The sequence below is a fragment of the Typopeltis vanoorti genome, chromosome 26, assembly GCF_054136105.1.
Source record: "Typopeltis vanoorti isolate ZY-2024b chromosome 26, IOZ_Tvanoo_1.0, whole genome shotgun sequence".
Classification (NCBI taxonomy): Eukaryota; Metazoa; Arthropoda; class Arachnida; order Uropygi; family Thelyphonidae; genus Typopeltis; species Typopeltis vanoorti.
Window position 1 is genome coordinate 23,070,384 of NC_143574.1, and position 17,846 is coordinate 23,088,229.

General features: G+C 33.8%; 1 protein-coding gene across 1 annotated transcript in view; it reads left to right on the forward strand.

The window, feature by feature from the left end:
• Positions 1-8,903, forward strand: part of Fatp1 (Fatty acid transport protein 1) — a 271,807-nt gene extending 262,904 nt beyond the window's left edge. Inside the window, exon 12 of the mRNA XM_090414827.1 lies at positions 1,998-8,903. Coding sequence (XP_090270953.1) covers positions 1,998-2,152 — 155 coding nt within the window. The 3' untranslated portion in view covers positions 2,153-8,903. The remainder of the gene's footprint in view (positions 1-1,997) is intronic.
• Positions 8,904-17,846: the final 8,943 nt, after the last annotated feature.

Sequence of the window (17,846 nt, forward strand, 5' to 3'; positions counted from 1 at the left end):
GGGAGGGGGGGGGGTATGATTGAGGCATATAAGGTAGTCAGATGTTATTATCAGATTAACATGGAAGAGATTTTTCATAGAATGGGAGATGGGGTAGAACAAGAACTACTGCTGGAAACTGTATAATGAGGGTGTGAGCAGAAGTGAAGAGCAGGTTTTTTACATGGAGAGTGGTTGGTGAGTGGAATGCATTGCCTGAATGTATGGTGAATGTAGACACATTGAATCATAAATTAAAGATACCAAGAAATTATATACGTGGTTTAATCCTCAGTCCTGAAAATAGTTCAGACACAAACTTGTTTGTTGCACTTGGATAAAGGATTAAACCAAGTGGAAAACTTTCAACAACTATCTCCAATCCAGAGTATTTTAATAAGTTGTGACACCTTTTGGCAATTCGTATATGAAAATATGACTTCTTCATTACTTCAACCTTAGTATCACCTCTGGGTTTGGCTGCCACTGATGAGACTTCAATAAAGGTCGAAACCGATCTGGGTAGTGAACTTTCCCATAATGCATAGCTTTATGGGAAAGGTGTCACGAATAATAATAATTATTATTTGTCACCTCCAGAGAGTCCAAAGACTCGTCGAGGGAGGGCTAAATCTACTCTAAAACTCTGTCTCCACCACTCGCAATCCACTAACTGACTGCAACTACACCAACACCATCTAATAATAATTATACATACCCATAAGGATATATGCTTTGCATGAGATGGAATACTAAGGCAAGTGATATGAAGTCATAAGCTTCTATATACAAGTTGCCGCAGTCCTGAAAATAGTTCAGGTGTAAACTTGTGTACTTACACTTGGATAAAGGATTAAACCAAGTATATAATTTCTTGGTATCTTTATAATTTAATTTGTAGTATAACCAAATGGGAAAACTTCCAACAACTATTTCCAATACATTGAATCAGTTTAAGGAATGGTTGGATGAGCTTTGTGTGCAGTAGTGTGTACCTCCCATGATGAGTCTCTGACTCCATCAGAGATGCCAGATGTTAATAACTTGGGACTAAGATGCTCGTCAACTATAAGTTTGTCAAATTCGTCTACATCAGATAGTACTTTGTTGTTTGTCGACTGTTTTTCATCACAAACTTTATGGATAGAAATTCCATGTTGCTTCTTAAACCTTTGAAGTTATCCTTTACCACATTCACAGTCATGCTAATTAAGTGATCATGTGCTTAATTATTTAAGTGCATCTCTGGTGGCCCAGTGAACTAGTCAAGTGATAGCAAGAATTTCAAGTGTGCACTTGTAATTTTGTATGGACTATAAGAGTAGCCAGACCATCTATTGCCAGAAAATCGGTGGCATACCTGTATTTATTATGCCATTTACTTTAACAGAATTTAATATTTTAATGTGTATATCTTTTTTATCTTCATATGATAAGTTATATCCCAGATATTTGAAAGTATTTACTTGTTCTAATATTTTGTTATCTATTGCATTGATATGACTGCTGACAGTCACCACCTCGGTCACTTGGTGAGCTAAAGTCTTCTCTGGTGGAAGATGGAATTTGTTACCACACAGTCTTGACATCCTTATATGGCACATGGTCATGCCTGTATAGCTGTTAGTTGGTATCCTACAACATACTGATGTAATGTGACCATAATTTCAAACATACTGTGTCAACTTCTGTAATATATTTTTTAAATCCAGTTTAACAATTTTTGTTTTTCCATATACTTTTTATTAGTATTATTTTTTTTATTTGTATTAAAATGTATTTACAAAACTTAAAGCTGCAGATCAGTTTTATCCATCTGTATATTTTAGATCTGAATAATGATACCATGAGTCTCCTGAAATCTCATCACTATGAATTGTAATGTCATTACATAGCATATAATTAGGAAGTTCATAATGAAGAATATATTATATTTTTTCTTTGTATTTTAATTATTTGTAAGTTGCAAATTTCTGTCATGTTTTAATTTATCTATGAATGTTTCACTTTTGTTACAGGTACATATAAATTAAAGAAAATAGATTTACAAAAAGAGGGATTTGATCCAGGAAAAGTTATAGATCCTTTATACTTTCTGAATGGTAAAGAAGGTTATGTTCCGCTCAGCCAAAGTGTATATGATCAAATTTCCAATGGTCAAATAAGACTATGATAGAGGTTTACTTATTTCATGTTGATATGGTTTTATAAATGTACAAAAGACAGATTTTAATTGACTAGAAGCACATGATACTTATTCAGTATATGCAGGTGTGCTCTAGTCAGTGAGTGGTTAAAAAAAAATTTCATAATGGTTATACAGTACTTAACATTTAATTCACTGTTAAATGATAAGCTATCATATCATAAGAAGAATTAAAAGCAAAAATCTTTTGATTTTTAGGCAACAGTGAACTGCTAAACTTGAGATAAGACTTTGCTTAATGTTGGAAATTAAATAAGATTGGAATTATATTTCAGTACTTCTTTAGAAAACATGAATTTTGAAAGCTGTTGTCAGATTTTTTGACACTGCATTCATCTACATGAGCATTTTGAATGACGATTGCAAATAATTTCTTGTTCATAGTACAAGCTATATGTGAATTATTAATTAATATGATTATGCATTCATAACTTAGACAAGTGAAGTTAGTTACGTTACTCTTAAAGTAAGAATGGCAGTGAAAGTTCCATCGTTTCCACAACAGTGCTATATTTTGAATGGTAATATTTTTTCCCCTTATTATTTTCTTATCTGATTGGTCCTACAAAAAATCTTTATTCTGCTAAACTATGTTTTTAATTTTTAGTTTCATATTTGTAATTCAATGCTGCTCATTTTTTTTCACTTTATGTTTCTACAGCAAATCATGTCTTATTTCATTCATAACATTGAATATGCTTCCAATATCATCCAATACTTAAAACTCGTCACAAAAAAACTCATTCTCCAAGCTTTTGTAACTTTTAAGAGTAATTTTGTTTTATGCTTTAAATATGTGATTATTAGGTATTCCAATACATACTGTCTCGAGGTTTGCTATATACAAAATATCTCATTCAGCTTTCATTATCACTTGAAATGAAGGGTTGAGGGAGGCAGAAGCTGACAACAATATCCTTTACATTAAAATGGACCAAAAAAAAAAAAAAACATTCCTTCAAGTGCAATAGATGGAGCTTTTGTATTGCAAGACAAAAGAAAATTTTGTTCTTAGTTTTTTATATATAATATATTTTTTACTTCATTATATTTCTCAGCAGTTGACTGATGTTTCATCTGTGTTTGACTAGTTATCAACCTTGTTCAAAACAATATAGTATTTTTTTTAGAATGCTTCTTTCAAAATATATATATTTTTGACTGCTCAGTTTGTCATTTGCTATCTATTAACGAAACTTATCACATACAGAATGTGATTTAATAGTGCATATTTTAATTATTTCTTGTTTCTTTTGCTTTGTCATGATATTTATATTTAAAGACATTTGATTTTAGCATTGTCTCGTGTCTATGCTAGTTAATGTACACAGTAACATAAAAATTATTTTAAAATGAACAAGAAGACCAGTCCTGTGAACACACACCTACAGATATAAGACACTACTGGAATAAGGATTAACCAACCTATTCCATAGGATTTCAGTTTCGAACGCCTACACTGTGAAATGCGGGTCTACACATGAGCATAAATCAGAACATTTTTTAAATATAATTGTTTAAAGTACTGAATATGATACATATTCAGTGATACTGTTTTTACTTATTTCTAAAAATCTTTTCATGTTGTATTCAAAAATTCATGTATGTATACTTGAACACGGTTATATAGTTGTTAACCATGTACTATTTGCTCTCATTACAACATACAAATAGCTCTGGCCAATCCATAATAGCAAATTATTCCTTTTCCACTATGAATATGCTGTAACGAGAGTTGATAGTAATATGTTGGTAGGACTTATTAGATATTTGAGATATTGGCTTTTTTAATTAACATGGTGAAATGGAAAATTATTAATTGGCTTTCATAGAAGTATAAGACATTGGAGAAATCCATTCTAACTTTCATATTTGACCACGAACTCATTTATTTTCATTGTAACCATTACTGTAACCAGGGCCGGATTTAGACTTGCTGAGACCTAAGCTCTACAAAATCCAGAGGCCCCCTACTGTTTTAAATTACATCAGCTGGTGTTTTTGTTTTTTTATTTGAGGCCCCGGCAGATTGCGAGGCCCTAAGCTTTAGCTTTTTTAGCTTATACGTAAATCTGGCACTGACTGTAACCATTACTGGTCACCATTCCACTGTTTTTCATATGAAGAATTTTCATAAGTTTACTGACAGAAGTAGATAAAATTAACTTATGTGACCAGCAGAAAGTGGAGAAATGGTGGTGGCTAGTTTGGAGTAATAATGCCTGTGAAAATATCCAAATTTAAAAAAAAAAAAAAAAAATAGTGTAGAAATAGAACATCTATGAGGAAAAAAAAGGATTGGAGGAAGCTTATGAGTGAGAGATAATATGTTAAGCAGATTGTACTTTACCGGACAGAATTTAGGAGATTTTTAATGCTCCACCTCAAATATAAGAATAGTTATCTAAGTTCTTTTTGATGGAGGGTGCAAATTAGGTTGTATAAAGTGTTAAGAATTGTGCAGGCATGAAGCAGTGTTTTGAATGAAAGAATTAATTTTTTTTTCTTTTTTTTTAAAAAAAAGAAGCAAATTGTAGTTTTTACACATAACTTAAAGTATTATTTAAATTATTTTTTTATAGAATATAGTTACAAATGACCTGACCAGAACTGGAATGTGCAGGAGGGGGGGGGGGGAGTACACACGATATGCCTGCAATCTTAGTTTTGGCATATTAGGCCTAGTAGTGGCATATCATATTACAGCTAAACAGGTTCTACATCTTTCATTTGGATTAATATCTTAAACTCACTTGGTGTCTTATATATCTAATTTTGGCATGTGATGATAAAGACGATTAATCTTTTTCTGTAGCTGGATCTGTCAGTGTGTGTGTTCTATTACTAGTTTGTTCTACAAGGGAACCCTAAATGTGCCTGGAAGCACATTTTTATAACTTCACTGGCCACGTCGGAGAATTCGTAGTTTCCACTTTGTATGTGTATATAAAATGGCAGTGAACTTTTTTTTAATCATCAGGACTTTTGTACAAGAATAGTACATGATATGATTTTAATCATATTCTCAATGTAATATGCTGATTTCAGTTGTAGTAGACTATTCACTATTAATCCCTTAATTATCCTCTCAGTAATTTATTAAGCATATATCACTATTTCTCCTCATAAACAAATACCTCATTTTTGCCTTGCTGAAAGGAAAAAAATCTCATAATCAAACAGATATTCAATCTTAATGTCAAGCATGTTTGTAATTTAATAATGAAACTATAGATTCAGCAGAAATGTTAATTTCAAGTTATTATTGCCAGCACCTCGTTCAGTTTTGTCTGTTAACTAGTTTTAGAAAAGTCAGTGGGAACTGTATAATCTTGAATGTTTGAGAAATAGAAGAGTAATAATGATTACATTATAATATTAGTCTTTCACACAATTTAAAAAACTTGCATCTAGTATCCCTTTGATGATCTTCCTAAAATATCTCTTGGGATTTGGGGGAGGGATTAATGTAACCATGTATATGTATATCGGTCTGCAAAAAAATAAATAAATCATTAATTTTTTTTTCCCTCTGTAATAAATTTCTGAGAAATGATAATTCCATGATGTATTGCTTGAAAATAGCCATGCCAGTTCTGAGAGACTAGCTAACTCATTTTCATTTAACAATTCTAAGGAATTGTTAACTGAAGATTGAGTTAGCTGGTCTCATACAAAGATGGAAGAGCTTCCCCATCTCAAAAATTCAAATTCTGCCATAAAACACAGGTGGTTTTTAGATAAAGTAAATTGTTTTTTATGAAATTCCATCATGAAAGATTGTAAACCTACTGTACTTTTAGTACCATTGCTGTGCTAAGGTTGTCTTGCCCAAGATGACAAAAGCTGTCTGCCACTCACTTTTATTATCAGTCATGCTACAATCTGTTGGATTAAAAATGATCATCCATTCATTCAACACCAGGCCAGTTAATCACCCTATCCAATTTTATCTTAAGTAATTTGTCTGTAACTGTCAATTGCCATAATGCATAATTTTTGCATTGTTATTACATATATTCTTGGCATTCATATGTTATAACAGCAAATAATGGAAAAGCTTAAATTTCAAATGAGCCTTCACATGGGGGATGGGGAGGATCCGCATTACTTTTTAGGTATAATCTACATATCTTAATTATATTTTTATTTTAAAGTGGAAGGTATAGTACTCAAATTGTTCTTTCTAAAATTAGTCAAATAAGGAAACAACCCATGTTAAGAAAGTGATTATTTCAAAGAGATTTACCATGAATAGAGAAAATTTTCTTTTCTTGGATGTGAAGTCTTGATTTTGAATTTAAATTACTTATAAAGAAGAGGTGTCAAAACTGATATCTCTTCTTAAAATGTAGTTGACAGCATCTGCTTGTGACAAATGTAACAATTTGCAGAGAGAAAGGTGGAAAAATTACATAAAGGAGCTATTAACTGTATTATGACCAAGCTGAAAGCTGTGTTTTACTTCTTGTGCCACATTCATGTGCAGTTATTTCTATTATCATTATAAATATTGTAAAAATGAAACAGTCCATTCATTGCATCGGGAATGCTAATGGAGTCGAAATGTAAGTATTTCATAATAAAATCAGATTAAAATGTGAATTTGTTTATCAAGTATTGTAAATATAAATAGTATTCTCAATATGTACATATTATATTAAAAATGTATGACTACTTATGCAGTCATTGTCCTGAGCTGCAATTTTTGTTATAAATCAAACAATAGATCGAAATTATTATTTATTATTATTATTATTCGGACCTCCATGGAGTCAAAAGACTCATCGTGGGAGGTCCCTCCTAGGAAACACAAAGTCTATCATACCACTCCTTAAACTCATTGATCCGTTCTCGCTCTCACCATTCTATCAGGCAATGCATTCCACGGTTCAACCACCCTCCATACAAAGAAACCACTTCTCACCCTATTGCTCACAGTTTCCTTTCGTAACTTCCAGGGATGGCCTCTTGTCATCACTCCTTCCCACTGTTCAACCAAGTGAAAGAACTCCCCAGTGTCAACCCTGTAACCACCTCTCAACAGTTTAAAAGTCTGAATCATATCACCTCTCCTTCTATCCACCAAACTCTGCAGTCCACATTCCCTCAGCTGATCTTCATAACTAACATTGTACAGTCCTGAAACCAACTTTGTTATCTGCCTTTGTACTCTTTCCACAGTTAATTTATTCTCTTCAAATCCTAGGGACCAAATCTGAGAACAGTAGTCAAAGTGTGGTCTGATCAGGGTCTTATACAATGGAATGATAACTCTTTTATCTAAAGGTCAGTGTCTTTCTCGTTATTGCAGCAATCCTCTGTGTTACCTTCACCACCTTTGCAATATGTCCCCTGAATTTCAGGTTTTTATCAATCATCAACCTCAGATCACTTGTCTCCCCTACTTCTTCCAGTATAGCTCCTCCAATAGAGTATGCAGTGTCCCAAACCACAAGATTACATTTTGCTGCATTAAACCGATACCCCCAATTATATGCCCATATGTCTAGCTTATTCAGATCATCTGCACTATTAATAATAACCCTTCCCAGCTTCACATTATCTGCAAACAACTGAATATCCCCCTGCAATCCACTGACAATGTCATTGATATAAAGGTTAAACTATATTCAGCCTTGTATTTAGAGATTTTTGTCCCTAGACTGCTTTGTTTCTGTTATTTAAATTAAAGGCTTCTATAAAATAAATTTTGAGCTACTAGCTTACTAAATAGTAAGCTTGTAACATATCATTTAGATATCCTGTATCAGTGATAGAAAAACTGACAGCTTGTGACTAACATTCTGTTTTTGTCTTTCTGTATAATAAATTATTGGTGATACATAAAATTTATTCATTTATCAGAAGCAAATGAAAGCTGTTTTTCGATGGTATTATTGTTATCATAAATTTAATTATTGAAATTTGAAAGTTTGTTCATTCTTTGTGTGTGAGAGAGAAAGTTGTGAATACAGGAATGTAAAATGAACAAAATCTTTTGTTCAAAGGACAACAGCAGCTCTCTCCTTCCTCTAAAAGTTCCCAATCACTTTCCTGTAATCTCAGAAGTGTGTCTGTGAAAAAAAAAAAAAGTTAATACAAAGTTGCTTAAAATATACTATATTTTTTGTACTTTTAAAAAAAAAATCTTAAGTGTGAGCACTTAAAATTTTGTTTTAATAATAGTAAATAACATGCATGTGAAAGGTTAAAGTCTCACTTAAATCCATTTAGTTTGATTATGCCACATCGTGCAAATCATTATTGAAAAGTTTGATAGAGTCAGTTTTATATGTATTGAATAAGAAATGCTTGAAATCAGACTGATAATGTTATATTATTTAATAACTAAAATTATATTTAGAAATGGCACCATCAAATTCCTGATATGTTCCTTTGGGGGGGGGGGGGGTACAGGATATTTTTATCATCAGAAATAACATTTGATTACTGATGTATTATGCAAAAAATACAAGTATTATGTGATATCCATTTTTTTTTTTTTAAATGTAACTTTTAAGCATTAGTTGAAAAGGGGTGGGGGGGGGTAAAACTACATTTTTTGTTATGTTTTTTCATTGTGCTTTAAAAATATTTACTTGTTCTTTGATTTATTTTTAATTTCTTTATCTGTTAACTCTATAGTACCAGATATCTCCATGTATTTTCTCTCCTTTTATTATACAGAGTATATCATAAAAGGTTTTCTTGCCAACTCATAGAAATGCTATTTGTTTAATAAATAAATATATATATATATATATATATATATATACACACACACACACACACACACACACACACACACACACACATGTATAATAAAGTTTTTTTTTTTTAAGGAATCCTTGTTTTTATTTGCTTAACAGAGGGAAAAAACTGCATATTATTATGAAATTTTTGAATTAATTCTTATAAAATTTAACTCATTTTACAAGTAGAAAATTCATGCTACAGACTTCAGTATTCAAAATTCACAGTACAAAAAAAAACTATTATTGTATCCACTATGGAGTTGGCAGGCACATTGTTGGTGGTTCGTTCAACTGACAACATATTTATCATACTGAATCTTAAAATCCTTAACACTCCTTGCATTAAACAACACATTCTGGTAATGCATTCCATTCACTGACAATTCTCAATGTGAGAAAAAAAAAAAAAAAAAAAAATCTTCTCCTCTAACCCCTCTTCATCACACTCTTGTATAACTTCCAGGAATGATCTCTGGTTTTTCTCCTCTCGCCTTCTACTCTTTTTATAATCTCATCTGGATTAATCTGATGAGATTATAAAAAAAAGATAAAATCCTCTCACCAACTTAAATGTCTCTATTATATCACCTCTTTTCTTCCTATCCACCAAACTTTGCAATCCGCATTTCTTCAACCTTTCTCCATAGCATTCCAAAATCCTGATATTGTCTTAGTTACTGAAAACCAGGTCATCAAATTTGAGCACAATAGTCCCAGTGTGGTCTAACTAGTACTTTATGCAGTAGTATTCTTGTCGCAGCAACACTACGATGTGCAATCTTTGCAACAGTTGCAATTGTCCTTTAAATAACTATCACATCAATTTGAAAGCAAATCAGTGGCAGGTAGGCATGAGCAATGATAGAAAAATCTGAACTTCATGGTGGACTAGCAGTTACGGATAGTACTGGAAAATAAGAAAGTGTAACCAAAGTTTTTATCAAGAGTAGAATAGAGAGAATAATGTAAGAAAAGAAAGTGTGTAAAACTCTGATCCATATTTCAGAGGTCCAGTTTTGATGGTCCTGACACCACTCGAGGCAAAATGCCCAGTGATGAGCTGTCAATAGTGGTACATGATTAGGGCATTGGCTGCTGTAGTCAATGGTATGTAGGGTACGCTGTTTGCTCGCTGATGCTGCTTGGGCCTCCGACATTGAAACTGGATGTGATTTGTGCTGTTTTTGCCCTGTGGATGGTCTGGACGGTCTACATCGACCCAAGTCATCTATGGCATGTGGTCGGCCACCACTTGTTTGCTTGGTGTCAGTACATTCGTTGATGGTATACTCATCCATATCATAGATCCTTGATATGGTTGCCCTCGAGAGCCCTAGGGTTTTTACCACTTCGGCAGTAGAATGACCCATCTGTCTTGTGCCAATATGTCCACGATCAATGTCGCCAAGATCTCCACATTTACCCATGTTCATCAATTTCAGTATACTGTTGGGAAGCCCCAATGTCTGCCTATTTACTGCTGTGTACATTCAGTTTGGGTACATTTCATTCTGTGCAGGGGGATGCTAGTGTCAACTTTCCATCACCCCAATTTCTGATGTTTTGTCCATTGAGTGTTTATATTAGTCCTTGAAGTAGAAAAGGCTATCAGAAATCTAAAATGTGTAAAGGCAACTTGGAGTACTTGATATTTGAAAAACTTTCTCAAATATAGAGGTATGGAAGTTTTACAGTAGCTACAGTGCATAATTCAGAAGGTCAGATTGTACAGATGTGAGAATTAGAGGGATTTATTTCCATACCATGAATGTTCCAGGAAAGCATACTTGAGAAGATGCTGAGAAAAATTGGAAGAGAAACTCAGAACAGGCTTTTTTTTTTTTACTGCCTTAGACAAAAACTTTTTTCCTTTTTTGTTGACTTTTGCATTTATTTACTTCAAAATTAAAAAAAAAAAAAAATTCTATTTCATTAAATAAATGTCACTACTAATGTCATTTTTATTTTAATATAATCACAATTGCAAAATTACAATACTGAAGATTTCAAAAATAAAAAATAAAATGTTTTTTTGTAAATGTGCTGCCCCAAGAATGCTATTGCTTTGCTAGTGTTTAGAGCTAGTCCTGGAAAAACTTGAACAAGGCCAAATAAGTGGTTTCAGAATCAGAATTTCATCTTAAAACAAACATTTGGGAAGTCATAGGAATTACAGCGAGATCTCAATTATCCAACCACAGCAGAGAAGCAATTTTAAGTAAGTAATAGCATGGGATTTAATCCCATGCTACTTTCCATAATGTGTATGTAGGGGGGGGGGGGAATACATTCTGGGTTTTTTAAATTGAAGGCTAATTTGGCTAGGCTGTTTTGTTGTGTATGTGTAGAGGGAACCACCCAGTGGTGAGCTATGGAAATTTTAACAAAGGGCTCACATCGTGGAGCAAAAAAAAAAAAAAGTTGTATTTCACACAAAAAAACTTTTATTAATACGTATAGCTTGTGTACAAATTGCAATCAAAAAGTATGAGAGGACAATCAACCACTAAAGGCTATCATTTATAAACAAATATTTCATGATCTAAACATGAAATATTTGCACACAATCAAGTGCGTTGATTTATCTTGCATAAGAAAAACATTTTTTAACTATCAAAATATAATAAGAATGAAATATTTTATAAAACATTTGATTGGCTACTAGTTTTACGATTGGCTATCAGAAGGGAGAAAGGTAAAGATAGCGCATGCGCTTATTTTATTTTCAAACTTGGGCGTATTCGTTATAGAGTTAAAACAATAATTCCAAATAATCTATACACTGCCAAATAGACTAATTTTTGTTACCGTATGAGTTTGTCGCTTAATATGTTTCAAAAAAAAAAAAAAAAAAAATTTTTTTTTTTTTTTGAAAAAATAAAGTAAACAAGAACAAGGGGGCTTGTAAATTTGAGAAAAATTTAACAAAGGGCTCGCTTGAGCCCCTTATAGCTCACTACTGGAACCACCCCATGCTATATGATTTGACATATTGGCAGCTGAACAGTTGACTGACATAATACACTTGCCTCATTTGTTTTAGTTGTATTGGAAAGAAGTAAATGAGAGATTTATAAAAAAAAATAATCCTTGAAGTACATGGGTTGGATTTTTAATTATTTGAACTTATTCCCCATATGAAGATGCCTTGTTTGGTGAAAAGGAGAGTATTGTGAAGATCTAATAGAAATGTTAAATCAGCAGGATACAAGGAATTATTAGTGTTAGGAGACATTAAGAGTAGAATTGGCTGTATGTGATGATCATTGTGGGTGGAATGTCATGGTGAAGATCATGTTAATGAAAATGGATGCAGGTCAATTCATTTTTGTGAAAAAGGTGTCAAGTGCTAAATACTATTATCAACACCACAATAGCATACACAAGTCTGCATGAATCCAATCAACTCAAGGTCTGAGATCAGTAACTGATCTGGTGATATCCAAACAAGAAAGAATGGACAGTAATACAAGAAATGTTTCATGGAACTGAATGTCATTCTGATCATTATATGGTAATAAGTACGATTGTGTATCCTATTACATCTAGGAAACTAAATACCTCGCATGGTTATAATGATAGAGCTGCTGAGATGCCTAGACATGGAATAAGCAAACTTTGTTTGCTTACACTTGGATAAAGGATGAAACCAAGAATATAATTTCTTGGCATCTTTAATTTATAGTATAACCAAGTGGAAATCAGTATCTATCTCTAATCCAGAATATTTTCATAATAAGGTGTGACACCTTGTGGCTACTTATATATGGAAATATGACTTCTGAATTATTCAACCTTGGTATCGCTAATCAGGAACTGTCAATGTGGCGGTGATTTTTATGGGAAGTACGTGCATGTAAAAAGCACAGAACTGAAGAGGTGCAGAGATGACAGGATGAATGGTAACTCCTAATACTGATCCTTCTGGTGCTGTTAAAGAGAAGGTGCCTCCAGTCATCCTACAAGAAAAAAAAAACAAATTGAAAATGCTCATTTCAGTCATGAGTGATCAAGATATTGCCTGTTCATAGGCTAAAAATATGGACAAGGGCATAAAGTTTCAGCCTACCACAGCAGAGACTATCATCACTTAATCAGGGTAATGGACAGCCTAAGCATGCAATATCACACATTCTCCCTTAGCTTGGAAAAAAAACCTAAAAGTAGTTCTGAAAGGAGTTACTGAAAATATCACTATGGAGGAAATAATGACTAATTTCTGCTGTCATGATCCTGACAAGAGACCAGTGCCACTAGTTTTGGTTGAGATTTAAAACTCTCACAAGAACAAAATTTAACATAGATCTGTGGGCTCAGGATAACTCCTGAACCTTTAAGGAAAAGAACATTAGCAGGACAGTGCCACAGATGTCAAAAATATATCCATGCTCAAAAATTATGTAGAGCTGATTATGGGCGTTTGAAATGTGGAGAGAACCATGCCACTAACACCTGTACCAAACCTAGAACTACAACTGCCAGATGTGCCAACTGCAATGGCCCCCATCTGGCAAATTACAAAGGATTTACCTACTATCCAAAAAACAGACTGGCAGTAAAAAATAATCAAACTTCCTCTCAACCTCGCACACAACTAAAGGAAGCAGAATTTCCTCAAATTCAAACAAAATTTAAAAAGCAAGCTTCTATTCATCAAACAAGCAAAACATATGCTGAAATGGCTTGCCCCATGAAAGTAACATGCCAGGATCAAACACATCCTAAACTGACTGCAGTTATTACTGCTTCTATTGCTACCATGCTTCAAGATTTATGTAAATCAAACCCATCCACTAACATCTACAAAAAGATTCCTTCAAGAAACTCTCTATCCTAACAGCACTCACTTATGATTAGAAATAAATTTCTTCCAAACTCCCTTTTAATTGCTGCTTGGAATGCTGACAGCCTATCCAGACTATTGAACTTCCAGAATTTTCACTAAGATACAATCCAGATATTCTAATAAATGAGACTCACTTATGACCTGCAGACAATCTGAAATTGAGAGGATACCTGCTCTACAGAAATGACGCTAAATTAAGGAGGCAGTGGTACTGCCATTTTAGTTAAAAACTACAAAACCCACCAACCACAAATTTGGAGATTACAGGCATTGAAGTCTACACCAACACAGCTGGTAAGCTCAAAATCTGTGCTGCTCATAACTCACCAACCAAACTTTACTTTTGGCTGATTTAGATACCATTCTAGGCATCAGTTTTTCCATCATTATTGCTGGGGATCTGAATTCCAAGCATCCAGCTTGGAATATGTACAAATTAAACAATAATGGCTCAAGCACAGAGCCCTGAGGCACACCACTGGTCACCTGCCTCATCCTGGACTCTGCTCCTCCATACACTACTTTCTGGTATCTCTCCTTGAGCCATTCTCTTATCCATATCACCAGTTTAGTATCCATCCCCATCTGCTCCAATTTGTGCAACAGTATTCCATGAGGTATCTTGTCAAAAGACTTAGCAAAATCCAGAAGTACCACTGTGTAGCCATTTCCATTGTCCAGTTCAACTCGGATGTCAATCTATTATAAAAAGTTAATAAATTGCTAAGGCAGGATCGACCTTTACCAAAACCATGTTGGCCCCCAAGAGTATCATATCCCGATCCATCCATTCTTGAATCTTGTCTTTAACCAACTTTTCCAATACTTTTACCACCACATCTGAGATGGTGATTTATAAGCCTAACATCTTCCAGAAGATACCATGAGCAAAATTAGAGAGAAAAATAAAGCAAGGGAAAGATATAACACACGTGCTCTACAAGATAAAACTTCTCAGAAAAATGAACAGGTCAGTCAGAGAAGCTCTCTAAAATCATAGAAACCAGCAGTGGGAAAATAAATTATCATCTCTTAATCCTGAAGATTATTTCATCTGGAAATTCTTAAAAAAAAAACTCGGAAACAAATGCAGATCTATTTCCCCCCCCCCCCCCTTCTTCCCATGCAATCAGATCAGGGTTTAGCATACGCTGATGCTGAAAAAAGCATAAGCTATAGTATGTAATCTGGAAAAACAGTGCAGCCCTGCACACGAAAATTTAAACATCGATCATGTTTATAAGTGCATCGTCATGTTAGATGCACACTAAAAAAAACCTGATTAATTCATAAACAAAATAATTCATATTTGATTACTACTATTTCACCAGCTGAAATAATTAACATCAAGTATCTCAACAATAAAAAAAGCTCCAGGCCCATATGGCATCACGAAGTTATCAAATTGCTACCACACAAGGCTGTAGTGGATCTTGTCAACATCATGAATGCAATATTTTCCTCTGTCGAAAATTGCTGACGTTATACCAATTCATAAGCAGGGCAAAGATCCTCGTTTACCTCAAAATTATCGCCCCATCAGTCTATCAAATCTAGTTAAAACTGTCAAAAAAAAATTATCTCCAGATTTCAAAAATCAGTAGACAGATTAAATATTATACAATACGAACAATTCTGCTTTCGTCAAAATCACAGCAGCACCCCAAGAAATTCATTTAATTCAGTACATTACTGTGTGATACAACTGGAAATAACACACTAGTGCAGTATTCCTTGACATTATAAATGCATTTGACAAAATTTGGCCCTATGGTTTGGTTTATAAGCTTATCACTGTTAACATATCAATGAACGTGATATGTTTAATCAAGTCCTTCCTTATCAATAGAAAAATGGAGATCATAATAAATGGAACAAGCTCTACCCAAGTAGAATTTTGGCTGGAGTTCCACAAGGATCCTTACTGTCCCTGCTTTTGTGTGCAATCTACATGGCAGATATCCCACAGCACCCCATGACATCCATCATGGCTTTATATGGAGATGAAATAGCAGTATTAGCTAGATCACTCCATCTTCACCTTGTAACAAAAAAACTTCAAGATATCATTTCAATGCTAGAAAAATGGTTATCATTCTGGAGACTGCAAGTAAATCCTCAAAAAAAAAAAAAAAAAAAACATACCCATACTTTTCACCAGAAGGCTAGCATCTCCCAAAAGGGACATTATTCTATTTGGTACCAAAATCCCCTGGAAAATAAACTAAATATCTCTGGTTACTACTAGACAAAAGATTGTGCTTGGGTAACCATATTGGGCACATCTGTTGAACATATCCAATACTATCACTCAGCTCTATCCCTTGATTGATCAACACAACACATTAAACACAAGGAACAAACTATTACTCTATCAGATGGCGATTTGTCCTATAATTGCCTATGCCTCCCCAGCTTGGAGCCACACTGCAAAAGTTAACATACTCAAATTATGAGTGCAAAACAAATGCTTGTGAATGATATTAGATGGTTCATCAGAAATGAACAGATTTACTGTGATACTAATATTCCATAGATCTCCACATTCTTTCACTCTCCAGCAGTAAAGTGCTTTTCAAAAGCAGCTATGCACCCTAATCAAGTAGAAGACTTAAAGCTATCTGACTTTCCAATGATATCACTTAATCCCTCAGCCCCCCACAGGGCAGGCTAAATGCTTATAAATTTTTCCTACCAATATTTTCTGTTTCAGACAACGGGGAGTATAAAAAGCATTTAATCTTTACCCTTTGCAGCAGTACGGTTATGTGTTATGCTTGGTATCACTTCTGGGTATGACTCTCACTGAGGAGGCTTTTTCTGTCTTTTCTTTCTCCTAATACTATTTGGCTCTTTTGCACCCCTATACTAACTACTCTAGGCTTATGATAAGCACCACTTTACTTTTTCACCTCAAAGGTCGAAACCAGTCTGAGTAGTGGCCCTTCCCATGTTGCATAGCATTATACATGTCTGTAAAGGTATGTGTTGCATTATGGGATACTAAGGCAATTGATGTGAAGTCATTAACCTCAATATATATATATATATATGAATTGCCCTGTCATGAAGTTACTTCATGTGCAAACTTTGTTTACACTTGGGTATGAGTACAAAAATATAATTTCTTGGTATCCTTAATTTACAGAATTGGGATGTTACAAGATAGTTGCATGTGGGATTTATATAGATGATAATGAATACATGAGGCTGGCTGTTGAAGAGGAGGTAAGAGGCAAGTAAATGTAGAGTAAACCTCTCGGGATAGGAGTACAATAGTATTAAGAGGTGAGTGAAAAGAATGGTGATTGAGGTTGGAGAAATGTGGGGAGGGGGAAGTTCAGTCATATTATTAAACACCTAGTGGAAGTTACTCTGCTGAGGCCTGGCAATATGTGCAACAGGTGAGAACCTCTTATAGATCTTGAGCAGGACTTAACATCATTTCTCTTTAAGATTTTAAAAAATATGAAAATTTATTATATTCATATAATAAACTTTCATAAGGAGATGAGAGGGTATTGTTGGAAGTGACAGCAGTAGGCTGATGTGTGTTGTTCAGATATATAAGAACAGAAAAGTAGCTGACCCTGATGGAATGACAGTAGAAATGCAAGTGTAGTGATAGTAAAGCATTACAGGCCTGGACAGGACAGTGATATTCAATAAAGTCGTTGTAGGAGAGGATATGCTTTGGGTGAATATTCTTTGGGAAGTAAGAACAATTCTGCTAATTATTGGGTAATAAGTGTTTGGTTAGCAGGATATTTAGTCAAATTACGAAGGAGAATTGAATTCAAGATATCCCCAGTTATACCCAAAGAACAACCTGGTTTTATCGACAAAAAAAAAAAAAAAAAAAAAAACACAGCTTGCTAAGAATAAACTCCATTTCGTTTTTGTCGATTTGGAAAACGTTTGTTACTGCCCCAGGGAAGAGAATGTGGCAGCCATTAAAATAGCAGATGTCGATGGAGTGATAGAGATGGTGCAGAGAAAGTATTAGGCATCTAGTTTGCTATATAAGATTAGTTAAAAAAAAACAAAAACTTTTCAA